Raw genomic sequence first — 25,837 nt, 5'->3', positions numbered from 1 at the left:
CTCGTTCGATCCACCCACGCGCCTTGTCCGCGCGGTGTCCGCGGGGATGCCGGATCGGCCGTATTTCCATCGTATCGGTATCACCGGCTACGTGGGTAGCTGGTTTCCATCAAATCAATAATTATCGATACGCAGCAATAATTGTATATCACTGCTTTAATACCTGTATACCGTTTCGGTCGTAATAACGTTCCGCTTACAAATGGACCGTTGATCGGTGCACCTTATCCCCGACCGCATCTCAGTGGCTCTCAAATGACCGGTTTCGACTTCGCCGCTCCTCTCACGACTATTTTATTTATCGCTTGCACGCGTGCAACTCTCGTTTTGCTCCGGCCTGCTCGCCCCTGCCCTTGTAATTAATTCAGCTCCGTTCAGCTCGAATTAGAGATACCGAGTGACGGCGGAATTTATCGGCTCCTTCTGGCCGATTGAAAAATCGTCACCGTTAAGGCGTGCTCGGGGATAGAACGTTCCTCGTCGGATACGATCTGGAGCATCGTCTGTTACGATACGGTAATTCCTGATCGCGAACAGGAGGAGGTTTAGCCTTCTGCAGGGATTTTCGTGAGCGGAATAATGGCAGAGTTCCGCGGGTGCACCGTGAGGAATTCTGGCACGTCGATTTTCGAGAATCTGCTCGTTAATCAAGCCTATCGCGATCTCACGTTAGAACGTTGATAAAGCACGGGCGAGGGGAAGGGTTGATTGCTGGTGTTTCGACGTGCCTCTTCCTTCTTGTTTCCCGCCACGATCGACCCCCATTTTGCTAAGATCGCGGCGGCTGCTGGGCGCAAATCTGTCAACACCGTAATAGGATGTGCGCCGCCATTTAAAATATCGCCAGATATATGGGCATAATATGCAGATGACCGTGTCAGGAAGAAATGATCGTCGCCGTCGAGTCTCCTCCCATCCTTTTGCTCGGTCGTCTGTGTGCTTTGCAACAGGAATCGGATGGAATATTTGCTTCGTACAAATTTTGTATAGGGCGTGCATCTGAAAGGAAAAAAATGGAATTCAGTAACTACTTTGGGGTTTGATTAAGGATCGAATAATTCCTGTGAGAGGCACTTCCATCAGGAACTTTTTAATTGCTCGTGCCTTTGAATTGCGTTAAATATAACTTAAAATAGGTTAGATCGTTTAGGAATGCGAGTGAACTATTTCCCCTAAATCATCTTCGCGGTAAAGATATTAAATTATCCCATGCGATAGGTTATTCGAATATTATCCGCTGTTTCATACACCATGTGATTTATACAGAATCCCGAGCGGGGCTCGTCGAATTCCTCGACGATAAAGCGGCCCCCTCCCCGCAAATTCTGCAAAATGCTAACTGCGAGTGGCATTCGACGATAAGTTAGAAGAAGGCTGGGCAGCGTAATGCGGTTCTGCTTGTTTCATGTACGAGAACCAGATTACTTTGGTGCCACCCACTTGCCAAGTGCTACTACGAACTATTTCCGAACTGAGTACATATGTATCATTTTGTACTTCTTAATTATCACTTCATACAACAACTTAAACTGACTATGTATCAGTATCAGCATGTGTATTAAATTATTTTCATAGTTTGAGGGTGTGCCGAGCAGGTAGATAGTTTAAGTGCAATATTAATAAAATACCCAAATGTTTATGTTCTTATATTATGACTAAAAGCTGGTAGAATATTGTAGTTGCTGGAAGCTCGGTGCAATAATAATTGCAAATGGTATGATACCTGCAAGGAGTCAGGTACAAGGAACCCAATAAATCGGTAGGATTAGCGCGAGGAACAGGTAGAATATGAATTTTCATTCGCCAATAGCCTGAATCCTCGGTGACCCTTGTTTCCCCTCCTAACGTGAAGTAGCCAATCCGAAGATATTATTTTCGACAAGTTTGTCAGGCATAATGAGATACCCCCACTAGCGTCACCAAAAACGGGGGTGGTTGAAGCCTGAAACGTAAACAGCGACCTTTGTAAAGACTTGTCATTTACCGATTGTCTGCGAGGAACAAAGTACAGATACGGACTACGTTCGAAGTTTTTCCTCTGTCACGAGGTTCTGTTAATTCAGTTTTTTTTTTTTGTAATCATTATCGTCTAACGTAATAACTATGAACGAAAGTGCGTACAGCATTGATTACGAGGTATGTACCTACTAATATTTTTTTTATAAATATTGAAAGTGTTATGGAGCAAAAATGTGCAAGTGTGCGTCTACCATAAATCGTGTAAGGCACATTATTTTTCATTTAAAGTTAATTAACTCGCCACTCTATAATCTTACGTTATATACCTGCAGAGCAATTCAAAGGAAACATTTAGTACTCCTTATGCATAAACTTACATTATTAACTCTCCAAAATCTATGAAAATTGAAGTTCAAATTATTACAATAGTACGAATCAAAATTAAGAAAAATTCTCAATTCTCAACCGTTGAATAGAGACTATCAATACCACTGAAAGTTTTTGTGAAAGTACCCCTCACGAGTCTTCGCTCGTCGTCGTAGAAAACAAAGCAATTATCCAAAAGAAGCAAACTCGGTAATCCTTGAAACGACAAGACAGCTGAAGCTTGAATACAAAATTTTCCAGCTGCTAGCTATATTCGACGACGTCTCTGCATTGTCGCACTTGGAGGACGTGAGCCTGGATCCGTCGATCTTCGACTTTACATCCGTCGAGGAGTCTCGATCATCGACTATCAACGACCATCGACGAGAGGCGAAAAAGGCGGACGATCGTCAGGTCTACGCGAGAATCGATCAGGCAGAGAAAAAGGACGTGTTCGCCGTACCAAAGGCTTACTCGTGCATCTATTGCTTGAAACGATTCTACAGTCGGTCTGCCAGTCGCAAGCATCAGGTCTGCCACGCGAAAAAGCAGCTCAGCTGTCCTTACTGCAAAGCGAGATCGCACAGCATCAGTGCAGTTCGTAGACACTTTGAATACTTCCACGTGGGTGCACGAAGGCATCAGATATTAATTGAAACTCAGTGAGACGTACTTGCTTCGCGTGATTGACTCGCAGCAGAGCATGCTCCCTTTGCGAAAGGGAACATATCAGAGTCAAAATGGTTCCTTTCTAAACGCGACGGCTTTCGTGCCTTGACGTAAGGGAATGAAGGATTTAGTCTTAATTATGTCATTAAGATTGATAATGATATTGTAAAGTCTGGTGGAAATGGGTGATGGATTGAAATCATTTCAATCACATGGGGATGTAAAATTGTAAAGGAGAGTGAGACTGACAGTTATGAATGTTGTGTGTTGAGGGTTGGGAGAGATTATTGCTCAGAAGCAGTGGCGGAGTGAATCTAAAAATATTGGTTACCAGGAGACAAAGGGGCTCACCCACAACTGTATGGCTATTATTTAATTTTTAGAAGAAATAAATAAAACTTTCAAAAAATACATATGTGGCAAAGAAATACAATTCAAATTTCTGTGAAATTTTGCCTACAGGGCCCATTTGCCATCGGGTAAATTGATACACTGGCCAGTCCGCCACAGTTCACAAGTATGGTATAGGTATTGTTGAGTGGAAGCTAAGGAGCTCGTACTGCAATTATTACTACCTATAAGTGTAAAATATTTGTTTTAACTGGAAAATGTTCTACTAGGACGTTTATGGGTTTTAGAAAGTGAGAGTATTTTTTTAATTAGAGTTGATAGTATTGCTAGTTAATGCGAGTGTAAAGGATGAGTCAAATATTTTTACTGATGTATTATTTGTGGATTGTGATTGAGCTGTTGCTAGTATTTCGATTAGAAGTAATGGTAGTACGACAGTGTTATTCTATTTAATAATTAGTAATATATTTTGCAGCGATGCGTTATCGAGATGAGATTACAAGGGTGAATATTTAAATAATGGGAAACATTGATAAATTTGTATGTATATATCATTTGGTTAGAACTGTTTTCCTTCTAATCGTATTTCAGTAACTAGTTTCGCTCCGAGGTATGTAATTGTTTATTAAATAGTCGTAACGTACGGTATATGTGATATTTCGTCCTATTAATTTTTTATTTGATTAATAAACAATGTCAAGCAAACTATGTAAATAGTTACTATATAGTACCTAATTTTTATATTTTAATAATCTTTCCAATATCATATTTTTAAACTTCTAGATTCATAATTTATTTAATTTATCGTCATAAACGTGTAAATAATAAGTGATTTAAAATTAAATAACGTTAAGCGAAGTAGAAGTTAGGTATTTATTTATTTAAGCGTCCAAAGAATAATCTATTTTTAAATATATATATAAAAGTTCTTTTGTATCTTGAGTGGTTAAATCTTTTTTACCCGTGTTATTTCGAAGCTTGTAATAAAATTGAATAAACAGCGTTCATTTTACACATTCTCTGTATCGATGTCATTGCAATTATAACCCAAAAATGAAAAAGAAATTCTAAGTTGCAACTGAGATTCAGGAGAGCCATGCAAGGCACGCGTGAATCACGTTGAGTCATTTGGGACGAAAAGCAAACGAATAATGATAACTGATAAAATCTGAGACACGACCATTCTTCCAAAGAGAACGGAGATAAAATGGATGACAAAGACAGTATGATGACTTTAGGAGTCAAGAATGTTTAAATAAATTCGAAAATCTATTATATTTTGGGTCGGAGGTATTAAATAAAACGAGTTTTAATATATACTTTAATGTGTTTCGTATTTTAATGTTCATATAAAACAATTTTTCTATACATAAAATATAATACCAATACTATGACTATCAGTAAGATACTATATTAAAAACACATTATTTCCACATAATAAAAGTATTATATCGTACACAAGTCAATATTAAGTTCTGGCATAAAAAACGCGAGTCTTTATTGTATATAACTATTCCGCACTCTAGTGTCATCATAAGCAACTTACTAAAAATAAAGTACAACGCTACCATTAACAACCACGAATTCGCATGTATGTATACATATATTTAATAACTCTCCTGTACATTTTGTACTCTGGCGCTCCTATGAAACAGTTTCTCGAAAACTAAACTGTAATACTGAGAACTAAAAAAAGTAGAACACTCGTGTCAAATCTATCAAAATATGGAGTCCTTACAAAAGTGCAATTGGCCATGGAAAATACTTCTAACAATGGTTGAATAAAGCGCAGACATCCGTAGCACACATTCCTCGTCGAAGGGAGATTTCCCGGGACCCAAAGTGTAGAAAATTCCTCGGATTGTTATTCAAGGGACTGAATAATTCAGTATCGACAGATCAGCTCGTGCCTCTTCTTCAGGGCTTTCAACGAGAACACTCGGCGGCACTTGCTGCACCTGTGGATCTTCCTCATATGGCGCATCATATGCCTCCTGTAGAGGATCTTGTGGAAGAAGATCTTCTTACAGTAGCAGCACTCGTAGATCTGTGGCTTTTGGAACTCGAAATCTAGAATCCGATTCTCCTCCTCCCGCTCGTCCCGATCGCGTGCTTTCATCCCGCTGCGGGCGAGGCCCAAATACACCAGACACTCTGGTGTTGGCTCCTTCTTCACCGTGAGCTGCTGCAGCCTGTGCTGCATCTGCTGCTTCAGAAGATCGAACCTCTTCGACTTCTTCACTAAGAAACGCACCGCGAAGCGCGAGCTCAGCTCGTTTACCGAACAGTCCTTTGAACAGCCTGAAGAATTCTGCAAAGAAAATTTAAACATTGTAAATAAGATAGCGCACCCACCTTTGGATGTAGATTTCTAATTTTCCAGTTATTTAATATCATTAAGCAAATGAAAATCACTTTGGATCGAATAGACTCGCTCAGAAAAGCAGTGTGATGTGACCACTATTTTACAAACAACTTTGATATTAATTCGTATTAAAAACTAGGACTCACTACGTAATATTAGGAAATTCTTATGTTTCGGTGTTTTAAGAAGAATCGTGCAATGTTAGAATAATTCTTAAGGAGCTGATCAATGATTGATGTTGAATAATTGGATATTTAGTAATATTTACCTCCGTGCAACAGCTGCACGGCGCGTACATCGTGGAAGTGTGCCGGGTCTTCTTCGATTGGGAGTCGAGAGGTGGATGTGTCGAAGTGCTTGGAAGCGAGACACGTGGGGACAGTTCCGTTTGCGGGCAAACAGTATGGAATGATGCGAGGGAAACGGAGCGGGCCGCTTTTAAGGGATTGTTGGGACTAGGAAAGTTTCACAGACCAATTAACAAGTGGCAGAATCAGGTGGATATTCCCCGCCCGGTTCGCCCTTCCCCCACCCCTTGACAGGCTAGCGGGCGAGGGGTTGCGGTATATTGTCCACCAATCAGGTCACTTTTCGCCGTTCCGCGAAATAATAATCCCTCGATGCATTGTTAACCCCCGTTTACGGTCACTATGCTCGAACTACGTTCGTCAAAGTTGTACCTGCGTGCAAATTTTGTTCTTCTTTGAATATTCTAACTTTAATCATCACTATCTTCCTTATTTACTAACAACACATTTCCATGTTATTAACCGATGCTCCTAGCCTAAAGAATTCTTCTTTTGAATAAATAATGTCAGTGCATAAAACTGATTCATTCATTCAATCATAGTCAGTAATATCACCTGAATGTCCTAAATTACTAGGTATTACTTTCTTCTCCTCTGACTCATACATTTCGAAAGCATATAATTAAAGCACATGAAATTATTCAAAGCGTCAAATAATCCCCAAGAAAAATTGAAAGCAAACCCTTCATTAATCTCGGCTCACGGGACTCCAACGATCGAACGCTTAGCCAAGCGTTTCAGAGACATCTATTAAACATTATTATAATTCCAGCGATGCATACTTCCATTAATTGCCATCATTAATTTCAACGATCAGATCTCGATTCAAGCGTCTTTTGCGATCGATCTGTACCGCGACGCTTCTCGAACAAGAAGAAAAAAGGGGTCGCGCGAGGGATCGAGTGTCGTGCCGTGCCGGCTTGAAGGGGCGAATAAGAGCGAGTTACCCCGGTAAAAACTGCAGCTTTGATGGATTAGCTGCAATTAAAGAGCAATATCTCGATACACCATCGCTCTATTAATTCATTGGCATCTGCGCTAATTTTCTAGCGCCCATGAAACGACTCAAGCGTTCCCTTTAGTAGATCGTTGCCTTTAAACGTCCCGCGAGCACGCGAGATTCGACCTGGCACCTCGTAAAGTCCCGATTAATTGCTCGCGAAGATCATTAAGGCTGGCTCTAGCTTCCCGTTATCGGCCACAGTAACTACTCTCGGCTATGACGAACGATCGGTAATGATCGGTTCGATTGCCCATCTCTTCTATGACTTTTTATAGCTTCCATGGCCACTTATGGAAACGGTTTACTATCGCGGTGAGGTTGTCTAAGAATGGTGTTCGAAATGATATCTAGAGGAACGCAGGGTTTATTATGAATGTATTCGACTTGATCAGGTGAAAGTTTCTTGTGTAATTTTATAAAAGATTTGAATACCTTCATTGTGTTTAAATTTTCGAAAAAGTATGATAGGAATGAAAATTGCTAAGTTTGAAAAAGGAAATATTTTCGTGAAGGAATGAATTATCTTAGTAAATTTTTTCCAAGTTTCCAAACAAATATTCATGGCATTTTTTTGCGATGTAAATAAAACTCCTCTCTTATAGACTCTTGCAATTATGAGTTGACAAAATTTTCAAGTTCTGCGACTAGAAGAATCTGAATTGCAAGTGAAAACTTAAAAAATACAAAGGATTCACTTTCTTATATTCTAACATCCAAATACTCAAATGGTCACAGCAATCTGTTACAGTATTTGCAAACCTGCGATCTCATTTTTTCCTGGCGTGCACATGCATTTTTGCTACTTACCTTGAAAAAATTGGTATAAGACTTAATTCGCTTCAACTACCTCATACGATCCCTCTATTCCCCCATCAGGATTCCTTATCGTTGTTCTTATCACTCGCCTACCCGTCCACTACGAAGCCAAGGAAACCCATTCAGATTTTCTCCTTTCGCCTCTCGCAATCGTAAGCGTAGGTATTCGACGCGTGTCACGAGAATGCGATCCCTTCGAAATCACGTGTGTGGCCTCGTGACTCGTTGCTGGTGTCGAACGCAAAAAAGAATTCTCTGCTGCGCCTGTTAATTGACCCCGCGACTAACGATAAGCAAAGGAACAGGTCGTTAAATCGACGTGGGCATCCGCCAATGGCAGCATACCTCTGTCGCAGTTGCAAATGCAATGCATGTCATTACCGTAACGCTGACATTAATAAAGGACTCGTCTCGGCGACTAGCGTCCTCCTAAGGGTGAATTCAGAGTATCTACTTCTCACAAGGAAACGTTCCCAAGCCGAAAATTTTAATTTTAATGAAACAATTTTTGTTTCTGCGAAAATTCACACTGAGGGGATGAAATCAGCCCTTAAATTTATCATGTGTTTTCGTTTTTAATATAACTTTGTAACTGTGCGATACACAACAAAATTATTAAGTTTTGTATGCTCTATCACATTACGAAAAGAAAAAAATTGAGTTATAATAAATAAACGAAAGAACGCGAAAACTTTGGCGCTGACTTCACCCCTTTAGGTACAAAGAGAAAAGTTTACAAACGATCGATGAGCGAAGCGCAGCAATAAATAATTATTTATTATTAATTTCTTCGATTTACTTCGCTTCTTGCATACTCCAATATGCTCTACATTCGCACGACGTTTCATTAAAATCAGAATTTTCGTGTTGGGAGCGTTTCCTTTGCTAGTCCTGGGGTTTTTCTCGAAGAATTTGCTTTTACGAAGCAGGACGTTGCACGACGCACGCGCCATTGCCCGCTGGGAAATTCCCGCGAAGGTTTTGTACATAACGGCGCGCCATAAAGTCGTGCTGTACGCACGTTTTAGAGATCGTATACTTTTTTCGCGGATCAGAGGGACATTCCTACCTCTCGATCTGCGGGCTTGGACAGTTACGGTGCCTTAACGACACCCTAAATCAATCGATCGGCTCGTTGGTTTTCACGTAGCTTGATAGAAATCGAGAGAAAGGATGAAGATGCACTCGCGTGCCGTGTATATTCTTTGTGGCACGTTTGATAGGTAATTTGTGCAAAATTACGAAGTTGTTTACGGAATTATGTACATAGCCGTCTAGGTGCGCATATCAGGTTGGTAATGGTTCAGTGCCATCAGTGCCAATGGTGAAAAATATCGTTTCCCCATTCTGGAATGGAGCAGTTCACACTTGTCCGTGGCAATTACTGACACTGAAACGAAGGGACCATTGACACTGACAGCAGTGAACCGTCATGGAACGAACATGCGTGTGTGGACTTCAATGATGACACCGACACTGGTGCTCCACCAGACGGCCATGGAATTTCGACTCTTTGCAGGACCTTAAGGGGACTAGGCAGTCGAAACAACGATTTTTTTTTATTGCATCTTCCGAAAGTACTATCTTTTCTGAATAAAATGCTGCTTGGTTTATATTAAAATTCGCAAAAGTGTTGAGTTAGCAGCATAAAGGTCAAGCGGCAACCTTGACCTTTAACCTTCATACGATTAAAATAATTTCCAATTTAATTCACGTGCAATAATTAAATTTAAATACATTTTCAATGAAATCTAAATCAACAATTATACAATTGAAATAATTTCAAAGTCACCGAGTGATTTCATATTTTGCGGCTGTACTTAGCGTAGGTTCAGAAACTGTGCAGATCTATGGTAGCATAAGAATCATCGAGGCCTTTAGACACCCAAGAAGTTTGAAAACATCAGTTTCAAAATGAACATTTCGTTTAATGGAAATGGGCACATTGCGCGCTATAAGTTTCCAGGATGTCGTTCAAAGACGTACAGACCACCAGCGTTTCCAGCGTTAGACGTTCCATAGCCCAGCCTTACGGTATCGTATCGTGGTTTCGTTTGAGGCAGAAGAACGGCGACAGGAGAAATTAATCCAGTGAAAAGATCGCGAGGATGCCCGACGAAGCGTTACGAAAAACGACCGCAGTCTTGCGGGCAGGTCGCCCGAGATCGGTGTCAGCTGATGAGAAGGCGAGGAACGACCTTGGTATCGGATTTCTCGTCTATATCGAATCGAAAATTTACATTTCATCCGCCCCCGGCCCCTCTCCACCGCGGGATTTACATTTCGTTCGCGCGCTAAAGTCGGTTTGCACGATCGACGCGCGTTTATCTGACGCCTCGATCTAATTACAATGTAATGTCCTCGGAAACAAATATCGTCATCGATACTCGGCCGATACGGTCGCCGAGGTACGAAGGAAACGCCAACAGGAGATCCTCCGCGCAGATATACTATGGTAAATCGTGGGGAATAGCCAGCCAAAGCGATCCACCTGGGTTGATTATTTATGCGAAAGCTTCCCTTCCGACGATCCTTATCTGCGCGACGAGGCAGCGATTTTGGTCCCGCGCTGATTCTATTTTCTTTAGTAATTAAACGGAGGCGAGTTTCCTAGCCCTCGCCTGATGGAGATCGTAATCCTTACGGCTGCTCCAAATTGAGAAATATGTCATTACATTACACGATTTATGCGAGCCTTGGCTATTGGAAATATGTGACGTTTTATCTGACAGACATATTGGATATTTAAAACCTAAAATAACTGCGAGCTTCGGGGTGCTTAAAAAATAATAAAATTTAAAGCAATTCAATTATTAACACTTTGAGTGGCTCAAAGTTTTGAAAAATGACATTTTTCTACAAAGCTTTCTGCAAAGCGAACTTCTTGGGTTTTTCTTTAGAAACGTAAAAACCACGAAATATCTCCGTTGTACTATTCACTGATCACCCAATTATTTCAATCTCTCGAACCCACTGCGGTCATTTTTTTTCAGAATTATTTCTCAAAACAGTTCGTCGTAATCGTATTTCATTGACGAGGTAACCGCGGAGCAGGGTGTCACGATTTGTGGGAATAATATTTGAAAAGTGACCAGGTCTGTTGGCGTGATGAGCGACAGACGAGTTTGAGGCCCTCGGGGCGCGATCCAGCGAGAGTTTTCCGTCTGCCGGTGGATGATCTAGGAATGCAGCGTGCAGGGACCAGCACTATTAAGCACGTAGAAGGCAATACAGCTTGTAGATGGATCCACTCCACGGCAATCACCTCCTGGGTGGTCCGGACGGATCGCCACGGGCCGTCCCGCGTGTAACTCCCTCGTATGTTCGTATTAAGTCATTTTCCCGCACGGTCAAGTCCGATCGTGGCGGTGGCGCGCTTCGTCAATAAGTCCCCGGAAGGTGGATGTCATTCCGTTGGATTCCACCGCAAGGGAAATCGATTTGTCATCGCTTCACAAACTGCTACTTAACCACTGTCAACTGTGCAAACACGGTATGAACGATCATAACGAACTACTTCATCCGTCAAAATGGCATATATGGAACGTGAAAGAGCAGTCGATATTGTATAAAGCTTGCTCGAAAGAAAATATTTGGTTCGGTGTAATTATCGTTATCATTAAAAAGTAGAGCAAACGTGGTAATTCGATAAGGATTTTGACAAAATTGTCATATAATGTAGCCCACGAGAAGTTAGGAGGGGTTTAAGTCATCATATCCCTGGTTTCGAGTTTGTTTTTAAAAAATTACAGAACGTCGTTTTAAGCGAAAATTGCAATCTTCGACCTCCTGTATTTTTTAAACAAATTCGAAGCCAGCAAAGTGATGACTTAAACCCCCCATAATTTCACGTAATTTACGTCATATTTCAATTTCGTGAGAATCGGTGATGTGCAACGCAAAATATGATCGATTTGAGGTAGAATGATCCGTTAGTGTATTTCAATCGCAATTTATTGTATCATTAGAAAATTATGAAATTACAAAATTCTGAAGGATCGAGTATAAGATTATATTGTGGACATCCCGCAATTAGGAACCCATGGTGCGGTTCACGCCGAGGCACTCGGGGGCACGGGAGTATCAAACGTTTTCGTAATGGAGCCAAATTCGTGGTTTTAGAGGGGGCATAATGAAAAAGCAGGGTACACGTAATGCGAGTCCACGTGGCGAATAGCTGTATTCGATGGATCATCGACGGCTCGTTAACGAAAGGGAAGATCGACGTGGCGTAACAGGCCTTCTTATAGAAACCGGACCTTAGAATCACTATCGATCCTCGATCGCTTCATCGCCAAGAGCTGCGCCCGAACGGGGGCTCCTCCACAGTCTAATTTTGCGAAACGCTACCCGCGATTCCGATACGGTCATTACTGATTTATTGTAACCGTGATCGCCGCTCAAAGTCAATCGAATCTCGACTGCCTTGGTTTTAGGGTAGTATGTAAGTACTTTGAAAGAAGAATTTTAAAAAATTTAGAAGTTATATAGTAATTGGTTTTAGAGAACTATTTAGTTGTTCGAAGAAACTTTTTCCTATTAAGAACTTTGCTACTATTGAAGTAGAGTTCATTAGGTTCATGAAATCCACTAATGGAATTAATAATAACTCTATGAAGAAATTAGTTAAGAAAATATTATAAGCTTTGCTTCGGAATGGTTTCGAAAAATATTTATTACCTATCACTTGTACCAGAGCACATTGTTGGGAATTATTGCCTTACCTGTAAATCCGCTTGTGGAATTGTAACTGCTCCGCCCCTTCATCATGTCAAATAATAGAGTTTCGACCGTAATACAAAATGGAATAATAAATAAGATGCTATGATGGACATGCCAGGTTTTATTACATGCCCTTATTCAGAGAACAAGTTTTATTACGTAATAATTATAATCTCAATTCGTAATCTTTTAACAATTGATACCCGTTATTGGGTTATGGTCAATGCTACCCATAATGTTAGGGGTGGCGGCCAAAGGGAGTTTAAACCTTCGCCTTTCTTTTATAATCCCCATTTATACTACTTCCGTTTTCATATTTTATTTACACACTTATTTTGCTCTGTTTCAGGTGAGTGCTGCACATGGTAATACACAAAACGACTTTTGCAAATGCACGCGTACCTACCAGCGACTCGGTGAGCCACTTTGTTTTGTGAACATCGAACAGTGTAAAACGAAACATATTTTACAATTTTACACTGTTTCTGTCAGGTTGCCAATTAAATGCAAACAAACTGCGTAAACTTACATTTAGACACGTGCAAATAATAAATAATTGAACTTGCAAAGTTGCAATCAAATCTATCCAAATCATAGATTTCATTGAAGTTGTCTTGTACAAATCTCTCACACTTAGAGCAATTAATCGCAGGATTTTCTTTAATCCTTAATTAAATTCTAACTTCAATTGGAAGTTTGATGTCCCTGGGAGACACACTTGGACCGCAGATTGTTAAACCCTTCAGGAATATGCAATTCCCGGTAAAAATCCAAGAATGTGGACTCAGTTTATAGGCCAAACCTTAGCCCAGTGATCTTGAAAGAGTGATACACGTCTGCGAATACTGCGTCCGACTGACGACGGGAAAACAAGAGGTTCTTTGATCGTATCTGCGACGACGTGCTTCGAGAAGCGTGTGCCTCGCTTTGACGCATTTTTTTACATGCTTTTTCTGAGATGCACGCTGTACGTCGGTTTCATGCAGTGCTGCAAAGAGGTGCATTCTCCGAGAGGCATCTCTCCTCTTGAGAGACCAAAGGCAAGGGTTTTTACTGAAGATAGGGGGCACGCTGACAGTGTTGGCTAAATACTGCGAATCAGGGATGAATCATATTTTATTTCCAAATAGAGGTTGATGGTTGAGAGTTTGGAATCACTTTGCAGTGTTTAGTAAATTTTCTTCTGATTCGGAGTTAATCCTTTTCGTGACGATTGCAATGCTGTTTATTTAAATGCATTTTAATATTATATTATGGGAAAGGTATTTAAATTTATTTGTTTTGTGAAGGAGCCTCTATTTTATTTAACTGGGAAAGTGATTTCAAATTTTTGGGAGACAGTGAACGTGTTTTGAAGAATTATTCACCAAAAAGTTAATGCTAAAAATATTACAAAATTATTTCCTCCAATTCTAATACGAAACAGCAATGTATACTAAAAAATGTAAACTGAAAGGCTACATTTAAAGACCATATCTCTACATTTACATTCCTCTCCTTCTCGAGGGCTCAAATAATATACGTTTTAAAAGAACTTTAATGTCAGTTTTCGCAAAAGGGACGAACATGAGAAGGGCGATAATTTAAGAGAATATTCAACATCTTGTTCACGAATTCAATAAAAGAAGGTGTCCTCGAGGAACACACGTCGCGAAAGTCAATTTATAATATTGTAACGTACTTTGCAAGGATGCTGGGAGACAAATCATGGAAACTATATCTACCGACCCCGCCTCTTTATTGATGGAATCGTAGGATCGGCCAAGCCCAGCTTTGGTACGACCGGTATTTACGCAATATAAAAATTAATTCCATCTTGTTAGCTTGGCGAGTAGCAGTTCAAGCTTCTGTCTTCTTGGACTGATATTGATGCACCTGCAGCTCACTGGCTACTCCTATTTTTTTCTTCATTTTTATCTCGATCTTTTCTTCGTAATGTACACTCGTATCTGGGGAACGTGATCGTCGAGTCGATATCGTCGTTCACAGGAATCAAGATCCTGTAGCACGTGTGCGATAGGTACGTCGCCATACAGATTCTTTCGCTCTGTCATTGTTAAAAGTGACGAGGATAGGCTGCATAGTCTGCTTCTACAATTTTCATGCGTTTTTAGATGGATATAGGTGTTGAACTATTGAGTTATAGGATCGTTGCATCGATGAAGTTTAGATTACAAATTGTTAGTCTAAAATAATTTCTAGATAACTGTGTTTAGGTTTCTTTGTTATCGAGTGTTCACATTTTCGAGATTTCAGTTATCGAGAAGAAGTATTACCCTATATGTAATTGTGAATGAACGTTTAGAGGTTGGTAGAACTCATTAACTTAGGTAAAAAGATTTCTTCTCACGATCAGTACTCAGGTATATGAAAGTGTGTATTATTCTGTTAATTTCACGAGTTTCTCTAATTGTAACCAGTAAATCTACAAAATCTTGGTAAAATAAATTTACGTGATACGTAGTTGGTCTTAATCTTGGGGGAGCCGAGTTGAAGAAATAAATAAAAATATTTTTAATGCAAATTCATTAAAATTCATTAGGTGATTATAGAAATTTATTTAAAGAATAACATCCAGTTTTCTTTCCTTTTTACAAAAAAATCCCCTTCTTCGGGGGGTGCCTGGCTCCTTTGTCCCCCTCTGGGTGCGCCACTGGACCTTACTAAATACTTGAGGGTTTAAGGATTACTATAGAAAATATCTAGTACCTACAAAATCACATTTTAGTAATTACAGTCTAATGGATATATCCCAATTAGTTGAGATTTACTCTCAGTGGATGTTCCCCAACACGAAGCTTCGTATTCAAAACCTTGAACCAACAGTTGAACCACGATTATTGCAGAGACACCCTGTAAGTACAGTTGTCATCTTCAATGTCGTCCCATTTTCCGCGGCGACCTGAATGGGTTCTTAGCGGGTTCTTAGCATCTAGCCATCAAAATTGTCGCTCGTAACTCACGCCTGGGGCCCGTGTACCTTTACAAACGATTTACCAAACACGCGAGCGCGGGGCACGCAGGTGATCTCATCGCGGAAGTACCTACAGCTCGCGAATTTTGTATTTCGGACGTGTGGGCTCTATAAAACTTAACCCTGCCCACGCGGCGTATCCATTATGTGCCCGCCGCCAGATACTCATCGTCACGTAGCCAGGCCACCTGTGCCACCATGAATATCCCATAAAATCGTCGGGTTTTCTTTCGAACGCGCCGTTCTGGGAGTGTCGGCCGGTGTCCGCCAATTCTGATTCTATAGCCGTGCGCGAAACAAAAGGGGACGCTTTCGATCATGAGACACGAACGATGAATCACGGGAACAGAGAATGTATACGCGTTCTCCTTCGTGCGAATTATGGCCATTGAGAAATTAATACGTGGTCGTGATGCAACTCAATTTCGATTTTCACGCGGGCAATCTCCGTGGCGCGCGGGCTGAATTTTGAATTTTGAGTGCCTGCAACTGCTCTTTGAATGAACACATTTTGTAATTACTTTTTCCCGCGCTTTCCATCTCCTGATGCATTTTCACTGAGTTAGATACTTTTCTCCAGAAATTGTGTCGTATTTTTCTGTAAGAAAATTTAAAATTTATCCTTTTCTAGGTCTTTCTCTTTTCTTTCTTTTATACACTTCTTCTTTTATGTCTTCAAGATGCTCTTAGAGAGCTGAAACTCCTGGAGCGGCGTTTCGCATATTAAACTTGTGGTACCATAGTTAAAAAGCGATAATATTCTGTAAGTCTGGCAAGTTTCTTTGAAATTGGTGTTGGTAGGAAATTCGCTGTAAGTGTTTCGTTTTGAATTTGGCCCCAAGGTTCGTACTCGTCGACGAGAATGATCGCGCAAAATTGAGGCTGAAATTGGCCTGGTCTGTTTGATAGATTGGAATTAAGTGACGAAATCCTCCTTCGTTAAGCGAGGAATTACTCGCCTCGGCTTAGGAATTATCGTATAGGTACACGTTTGAATGGACGCGTGTAATTCAAAGTGAACGTGTCGGCTTTCACTCAAGAGCTAATTAACGCCGCGAGTCACCTTTGGCCTCATTAGGAAAAGAACTTGAATCTCTGCTTTTGCGTAAAAGCGAAACTACCGCTAGACGCGTGCAGCGGTGTTCGCCACGAGTTTGCGTAGAGAGTTTCATTCAGAAATTACTAAACTTCCTTGGTCTTATAACAAGTAGATACACATTGTATTTAACGTCCTTTTAGAAATAGGATTTCAGTGAAAAATCCTTTCCAATACTTTTACAAATAACAAAAACTATAGCAACTCCTAATAGTATATAGCCCATTTAAAATTTCTGATAAAAATCAATTATTTGCTCAAACGAGTTACCTAAGGCCTTTTTAACATGAGACACTTCTGTAACTTATAACAGATATTTCAAACAAATTCGCACAGTTTTAGCCTTCTATCTTTGTTAAATAATCTCTAAGTATACCTAACACGCGAATTCACACCTGAAATACCAATTGTGAATGACAAAAATGTCACGTGTGAAAAGGACTCCAGCATCTGTAGCAAAGAAGATAATCCTGCAAGGACTTATGGAGCAAATCGAAAATTCTACAAACTCTTGGTACGTCTCCAATCGATCACGCAACGATGCCATCCAATGGTCCATGAATCATTGCATCTGTGTATCACGTGCAGTTGCAAGTTCGCGGGGACCAGTAGGAGTATGGAAGAGACCGTTACGAACGGAAGGGCCCGTTAGAGAGGTCGAAGCCAATGAATTCGATCGTGAATCTTCTTCAGGGCCCTCATTACGTTCCACCGTCGCGATTTACACGCCCGTCCGGATAACGTATCTCTCTGTTCTCGACGATGATGATTTCGTGAAACGATAGAGAAAGTTACGGCGCACCGCCTACCACGCCCTGCTCGTTCGTTTGTCACTAGAATGCGCGTCTAACGACTCGTGACAGAGAACCGCCCAATTACAATTCCCTCGAATGGATCATCGTTAATGGGCTTAATATTCTATGATCAAGGTAAACGGTCTGACTAGTAGACGTATAATTCTTTAAAACTCAACTATTTTATTATTTATTGACATGTGGGGAAAATTGGGATGCGATGGTTGATATGTTTAACTTTTAAATTTAGTTCGGTTTTAAATGTGAATGCTTAGGATAAAATTATAATAATAAATTTTATAATAAATTTCTTCAATCACCCCTGGCACGAGCAAGTGAATCAAAGTGTACTGTTCAAGAGCTTTGTAGAAATTTTGAAAGCTATTGCATCCTTGCTATTTATTTGGCACTTGCTAAAATATGTCGCAAATAAGTACACTTCACATTTCAGCTTCGCGAAACTCCATAAAGAAGGGTTTCATTTGTCTATGGATCACTTTATTTCCCCACAACTTAACTTCCCAAAAATTCCATCTCATTTCACATTCATCATCCGTAAAACTCTACCACTGATTTCTATTCCATGTACAAACTGCTAACGTTTACCAAAATCAATCAACAGTTTGAAAATTTGAAAAGGATCTACTGTCAACATAAATTTGCTCCGAAACATATAATCGATTAAGTGTCAGTAAAAGAAGCCGTCAGTGAATGGTGCAAATGTGACGCAATGAACAGAATGTCACTCGCCGTGATGTGTTGTACAATTTGGAGTGGTTTCCACGTGCCCACGTGCAACTCCCATGCAAACGATTTACCCAGGGATCCATGAATCGTCACCCAGGCGAGGACCGTTCGTATCGGGCGTTGCATCTCCCGACTGCCTACGTCTTCGTCTGCTCTCAGGTTAAAGCCCTCGCTTCGAGTGAGCAAACACTTGTTATAATCGTGACTAAAAGAGGGGAAAGAAATCGAGACGCTTGCATTGTGGCGCGCACCTATGTGGAAGGCTCGATCTAATGACTCCGTGATTCATTCACTGTTTCATGATGACAGGGGAAAGCCATTGGCTAGCTGTTAGCTGCGTTTTTTGAGGAATCGCGCGGTGGGAGTGTTTAGGTCACGGTGCTCCAGCCTCGAGGAGGTAAACGTTAGATAAACGCGCATGTTGTACTCGTCTTACATGACATTACGCTGAAATTGTTCTGCCATTTACGTTTTCTTAGGCGATTGAGGAGTTCCTGTTGTAAAATTCATAAAACAACAGGGATTGCTTTTGTTAGCTGAATTGCGATGCTGGGAAGTCTGTTGCATTTGCTTTGTTGGGAAAGTATTCTGCCCAGAAAGTGGTTCAAAGTGTGGGAAAGAAATATTTTTCTTGAGGAAAGTCAGGTGTGAGTATTAGTATGTAGAAAGGGCGAGTGTCAATTAAGGTTGCTAGCTTTTATTTGCAAGGAGAATTTTATTAGGATTTGTATTGGATCTGATAGGAAATTCTTATATTTTCATCGTGATAGAGTTAATATGTAATAGTTAGGTATGTGGTAGAAACGGAAGACCATGAGTAGACTTATCGATTGTTGGAATTATTATTTGTGACAGTCAAGCATATTACAGGTATTTTTGTGATTTCATTGAAAGCATAGAATTTTAATCTTCAAATCGAAGCTATTCAGATATTACACTTTTACTCCATTCTAATTTTTTTGCATTATATCTCCTTCACATTATATTTCTAACTTCTTTCTAATTTTCACAATATTTCCCCGTTGCATTACACTTTTAACTTCTTCCCAATTTTCACAATATCTCCTTTTCATATTATATTTCAAATTTTGTTCCAATTTTCACAATATCTCCCCTTTTCGTTATATACCCCTCAAACTTCCTCCCAATTTTCAAAATATCTCCCTTTAAATATTATGATTCAAACTTCGTCCCAATTTTCAAAATATCATTTCCTCTTTACATTACACTCCCACCTTCACCACAATCTTCACAACATTTCTACACGCGAATCAAGCAGATACCCCATTCAAAACCAATTCAAACTTTGTTGAATCAATTCAAGCCCGATTCCACTAGCAGAACCAGGTGAATAAGTTCCATTCCCGTATTCCTCGGCTTCTCCCCCTACAACCTCCCCGCTCGAAAGGCTGCCGAGTCTTTCGATAATATCGGATAAAAGAAACACGTTCCGCGATATCGCGTTCCGTGGGCTGGCGTGCATCGCTGCCACATCTTTGGCGCTCGGATGAGAATCTTTGATATAAATATAAATCCGGCTCGTAAAATATAATGAGGAACGTCGGTCGATGATTAACGATCGGATTCACCGGCTGCTGCCTGTACCAGCAGGTTTCCAGGGACATTTTTCGCCTACAGACCGTCTTTGTTGCCGGTTGGGCGCGACGTTTCGACACGCAGCCATTTTTCCATCCCGGCTCCGTATTTAATCCGCCGTCGTAAAATTGCGCTGGTTATTGTGCAGTTGTCTGCAAGCCTTTCGAAAGAGCGCGCAGCGTTCGTTGATACCGCTAGACATACAGGGTGTCCCGTAACATAACCGACAAACCTTTAGAGCATCTTCGGCAGGTGGTTGTGGGCCAACGAAGTCCTGTTCCATTCCTTCTGGAGACTAAGCTTGCGTAGCTACTCTGCGGCAAGCAAGATATACTACTGGAAGTATTCCATTCTCCACAAATACACACAGTACGCACAATTTTTATAGCTGCATGATTGATGAAGAGGTTGGTGCATGAATTACTTCACTGAATACTTAAGTAGTAACCATGCAATAATATTGTAACGACCGAAAGCTGGATAAAGTGTTATCCCGATCACATCCCTATTCTTAGTAGGGGAGAGCGGGGACAAACGTACCGGTGTCATGAAAGTAACAGGCCTTCTCCCCCCGTCCACAAACATTCCCAAAACGTTTGTTTCACACAGTTACATCTGTATAGTGTCTCTTTTATTGTACTGACAAGGGAAGATCCCGAACCCGAAAATTAAAAAAATTCTGAAACTTTGTGAATACATAGGGGATCTCCTCCTGATTACAACGCAATTTTTGTTTGCTGCCCAAATTCACTCTAAGCGGGTGGAATTAACCCGTGAAAATTCGGCTATTTTCCGATTTTATTTTGTAACTAGCATTCTGTAAGAGATGGGGAAAAATTTCCCGGTCCGGGATGTTCCCGTGTGAGTAACGCTGAGTAGTAACACGAATCGTATACCCTGCGCAAGCTAAAAATTTTATTTAGATCATTCAGGTAAGTTTCTCCAATTTTTTTTTTTTGTTAAAATTCATAGTTAAACTATAGATATTAAACCAGTTATTTGCTAGAGCGTCCTTAGGTAATGTCTCTATAAGTTCCCCTATTTGATTTCATTTTCATATCTATAAAAGATAATTGTCGGTTGGACCAAATCTAAAAAGTATTACTTTTGTCCCCGCTCTCGCCTACCTAAGTTTTACTTTTTCTTGTTACTTATTCAAAGTATCATCAGTGATTTAGTGGTAGCGTGTGAATAGCAATCATCCTTGATACTTATAATGCATCTGCATTTATATCTACGATCGTCTGGACCACAGGAATTAATTTCTTAGTCACGTGATAATTTCCAAATATTAAGAAATACTTTGCAAAGTCTGATACTACTTGGGAAGAGTAAGACGAGGGATTGCCTCACGAAAACAAGCCTTCGGTCGTGCACACGTAGTTAATTGTGTCGCAACATGACGCTAGTTAGCACCGTGGGCAAGTAACATGCGGGGAAAACGATGTTTGTCGTGAGCAAAGTAGCCTCGGTGACATCGGGAATAAAAAGTCTCGGCACACGAAAGTCAGCCTGATAAAGACGCCTCTGAAGTTCACTGGTGGGCATTCTTGCCCGCGAAGTGAAGAGTTTTACCAAATGTTACTTCAGACAGGCGTTCGCTGGATCATTTTCATTTTATGAACGCCTTCCGCGATCCCAGAACGAATTCTGTCGGTTCGTTAAGTTCAACTTAAGGTAACCAAACGGTTCTAACGGGCTGTAAACGTGGCCGTGTATGCACCGACCCATAAAGACCGCGCATTGTACGTTTCAATCACGCGTCGTTTACCGGATTAAGCAATTCTGTTACGCTTGTAAAGTTGGCACGCCTGTTAGAATTATTGTTCCCGAGATGAGGACTCTCCGTCAGGAAGAATTGAAATAAACTGAGAAATTTTTAGTTATAATTTATTAATTGTTTTTCGCTTGAGGGTTGGGCCCTTTTTCCTTCTAACTTCCTATTTCTTATTGTATCACCTAAAGTAATATACCTACCTAGAAATCATCTACTATACTTCCAAGGGAAGCAACACAGAGCTCCCCAGCAAATTTGACACCTCCACACAAATTGCCAGTTTAAATACTAAAATAAGCTTTGTGTTAGCTTCAGTTTTGGTGAAACTCAATATCCATATCAATACAACTGATTCAAAATCGCCACTACATTCTGAAACACCCCGTAAACTATCCTCCACACTCGGATAACCACGCGACGACATTATCCCTCAAGCAATTACAAATTTTTCCCCTGCTGTGCCATCATTCTCCCCCCTCGACGCCGGTGTCGTCTACACCGTTTTCATAAAATCCCTCTACTTTGTACCCCGTTAATACCAGGGTACGGCAGCCGGGCTCTCCGAGCTAAGGTGCCCATTATCCTTGTCAACGGTGCACATGTAACGAACCAATAAACGCCCTCCGACCAGCGACGAATACAGTTCATTAATTATCCAATCAGGGGGAGCCTCTTCCCGTTTTCTTCGAGGCGGGCCAGAGGCTCGAAGTACCGCGGTGTTCCGCCAGCACACCTCGCTCGCTCTCCCGTGGTACGGACCACCTGCGATATGTTCATAAAGCCCCCTCACAATGAAACACCCACCGTGCTTGCACGAGGATTACTGCATTCGATTAACGAGAAGAACGGCTGGTTTCTGTCACCCACGGTCAAAGAGAAATGACAGCTACTGCGGCACGTGTGTGGAACAGGTGGATGTAGGTATTACGTGTAAAGGACAACTACGCGTGGGAAGAAATTCTTTCTAAGTAACTGAGCGAATTTATTTCACGAAAGATTAGTTTGGAACAAGTAGAATGAAATTCAGAAGTGGGAGGATACAGAGTGATGGAGAGAATGGTAGTAAAGTATTAGAACTTGATTCTTTAACCCGGCTGCAATTGTGTATTTGATATAGGGTCAGGAAAAGAGAAACTCTGATTTTATTAACAACTTCCTTATATTTAATTTAAAGCAAGCCCCGAAGAAATGAAAACGCGAGTTGGTCACGAAAGACCTGGAGCACGTAGTAGGGTTACAGAGAACACGACTGGGTCAAAACAAACCCGAGTGGCGCAATAGAGCTGATGCTACGCGCCACTTTTTGTAGATGGGGTGCCTTTCTTCTGCATTTATTTCAGATTTAGATTCGAGCATGTTCTTTTTCTGATTCTTTTATTTATGGTGTAGGATACAATTTTATTTCACTTATGTAAATAGGTTGGGGCGGTATTATTAGCTTTGTGGAAGAATATTCTGAGGGTTCATTAGTATCAATTTCAATTGTTTAATAGAGTAGATAGAAAAAATGGTACAGTAGATAAATATAATACTTGCTTTCTCTGTACATTACAATTGAGGCATTCCACGTGCGAAACGAAATTGCAATCTTATTCTGAACGAAGCGCTATATCCTTTGGAGATATATCAATTCAGATTTATCAAAGATGCTCGAGAAATGAATACTTCACAGGATATTTCGAATTTCTCAATAACTGCATACTCTTTGACAAACGCTCCGGATTTCAATCCTCGTGCTCCACTGTGCCAGATTTTTCTCCTTAAACAATGAAAGTGATCCACAAAGGCGCCTGAACAAATAAAAATTGCAAATTGCAGAATGCATAAAGCTTCTTATTACGTTCCACGACTACGCAACAGAAATGCAGGCGTGCATTTTTAACACGCTGCCACGTTACCAAACAATCGTATCGGAAGGAGTTCCCTCACAATGAAAATTCGCATAATAATCATCGTCCGCGTGAACGTGAATTCAACGAAGGTAAATCCATTGTCAGCCAGCCGATTCAAGTGAAACAAACCGAGTGATTTGAATGCGATAGCGGCAGGCTATAAATCACACTGAATTAAACCATTCTTCATATCGTCGACGTATTTTAAATCCCATTATCATAACGCGCGTTAATCATTGCGCAGACCTGTGTAATTTATTGTTAGTTTTGCCAAAAATGCGATCAGCATAACGGTACGCTTGCGTCTTTCTCCTGGACGGATGATGGTAAATAATGGCTGGCTATGCTAATTTCAATTGTAAGTCAGAGACAGTACGTGTGCGATTGAATTCATTCATGAAATTGATTCAGAGTGAGAGTGCGGAGGTGCCGAGGGACCGAAAGGTATTGACTAATGTATCTGCGTTCTTTTAACACTTAATTTGTGTGAACGGTGACGAAATTAATCTTGTTGGGAGGATAGAAAGCATACTATATACAATTATTGATTTGCGAAGTTTTTTGCATTTCTACATATAGGATATTAAGTACGAAGAGAATTCTGATCTGTAGATGATAAAATGTAATATTAAAATAACGATGCTAGGGTAGATGTACCGTTTGTGGTCATTGCACTGTTTTTGGCCATGTGCTTCATTATCTCATTTTTAAATTGCTTGCGGATCATTATTGTGTGGATAATTTCACATCATAAATATTTTGTTTAGTATACCACCAGAAATATAAGGTTACATTTATTGCTTACACGGAAAAACATTATATTTTTTAAGAAATGGCCAAAACTGGTACAATATCTTAAAGTGGCCACAAATGGTGCTAAATTCTTTACAAAATTACCTCCACCCCTAGTGCAAACTTTCCTAAGTTAAACTTCAGCTATGTAACAACATAAATTTGTACCTAAACCCAATTAACTTAGTATAAGATGAACTGAAACTTCCCAAAGTATTTTAACTCCTTATCAATTTTGTTCCAAAAAGCTTGGAAGAGGATTGCAACAAATAATTTCGCTGCTCACTTTTACACAATCATACCAAGCTGGCAATACAAATATCTAAAAGTAGTAAGAGTTCTGTAGTAAGAGATCTTTAGAAGACTGAAAATAAATATCTTTCAATTTTTAAGATGTAAAGTAGAACAAAATTCTTGGGGCACCATTTAGCGCAGTTTGCAAAGCCGCGTTATCGCGCACCTCGAATCGCATAGAAGCGTTAGAACGCCGATGATCCCTTTCCCCGTGGGATCCGCTAATGAGAGGAGGAGGAATCGCGCGTATGATCCGCAATTAAGTCCCGATAAACGTTTATCGTGGCACGGAGACAGGACCGTCGTAATAAACGCGAGGCACGCGCGTTTTTTCCCCGCGTCTAAGCAGCAGATTCTGCTCGGAGCCGCGTCGCGTTCCACCCAGTTCCTCAGCTGAAATTCTTCCCTGTCTGAAGATGCCGGAAGCGAAATACGAGCGGGATACCCTCGCTCCTCGTGCAATTAACGGGAATTCCTCGCCTGGCAGTGAGAATATCGGCTGACGGTCGATATCTCGCGACCTCTAAGCGACTTATTCCCCTCTTCGCCGCGGACTAAACAGGAACGAACGTCCCACGAAACTAGATCCCTTTAGGTGCTATGCAGCTGGGTATTAATGTGCTCTGAAAGTATAATAGGTGCATGGGTGCACCAAGCAAAGATGAAATTCTCAGGTGGAGTTTATACAGAGTTGGGCATTAACTAACTAAAAAATTATTTAAATAACGGATTAAATAATAGTTACTTTGACTTTAGATTATTTGACGAATAAATTTAATTTCTTTATTCGACGAGAATTTATTTCATGAATAATGATAACTCGTGTCAACTTTATTCGATGCATGTCGAATAATTTTTTTTAACTTTTATTTTAAAATTTATTTAAAGAAAAATTTGGACCATCTCTGAGTTTATGTTTGGTTGGGTTACTGGACGTTGCGTGAGTGTGAATATGAGTTTAAATAAGTTTAGTAGTAGGATTTATGTATCGTGGACCTTGGCATCACTGATCTGTATTAATGAATCAATTTACTCTATGTGAATCAATTTACTCTCTATCTTGAAAGTGGAATTTTCCTTATAGCAAATGCAATCATTGTGGCTGGTTCAGTCTGAAATCAGCATCCTGCTCATATGCAGCGTATTGTGCATCTGCAGCACTAGCGAGCACGTTTGTCCTTGCAATAGTTAACACACATACCATCTTCTTATCTAACGACCAAACAATCGATAGCGACACGGTGCAGAACTGGCTTCGACCTACTTTCGCATTATCAACACTGAACGTGTCAACTGAAAACTTCGCTCTGCATATG

At 40.5% G+C, this 25,837-nt stretch overlaps 2 protein-coding genes across 3 annotated transcripts in view; both read left to right on the top strand.

Annotated features, from left to right (window-relative positions):
• Wb (wing blister) overlaps positions 1-25,837 on the top strand; it is a 190,548-nt gene that overhangs the window by 107,417 nt on the left and 57,294 nt on the right. The gene's annotated exons all lie outside the window — the stretch shown is intronic.
• LOC143368780 (uncharacterized) lies at positions 2,104-3,027 on the top strand. The gene is made up of 2 exons (XM_076811840.1): positions 2,104-2,136; positions 2,587-3,027. Exons 1-2 carry the CDS (start codon positions 2,104-2,106, stop codon positions 2,989-2,991), a joined length of 438 nt encoding a protein of 145 aa, XP_076667955.1. The 3' UTR covers positions 2,992-3,027.

Source organism: Andrena cerasifolii, chromosome 5 (genome assembly GCF_050908995.1).
Source record: "Andrena cerasifolii isolate SP2316 chromosome 5, iyAndCera1_principal, whole genome shotgun sequence".
Lineage (NCBI taxonomy): Eukaryota > Metazoa > Arthropoda > Insecta > Hymenoptera > Andrenidae > Andrena > Andrena cerasifolii.
Note: the sequence above shows the minus strand (reverse complement) of the source record. Positions and strands in the feature narration are given on the sequence as shown.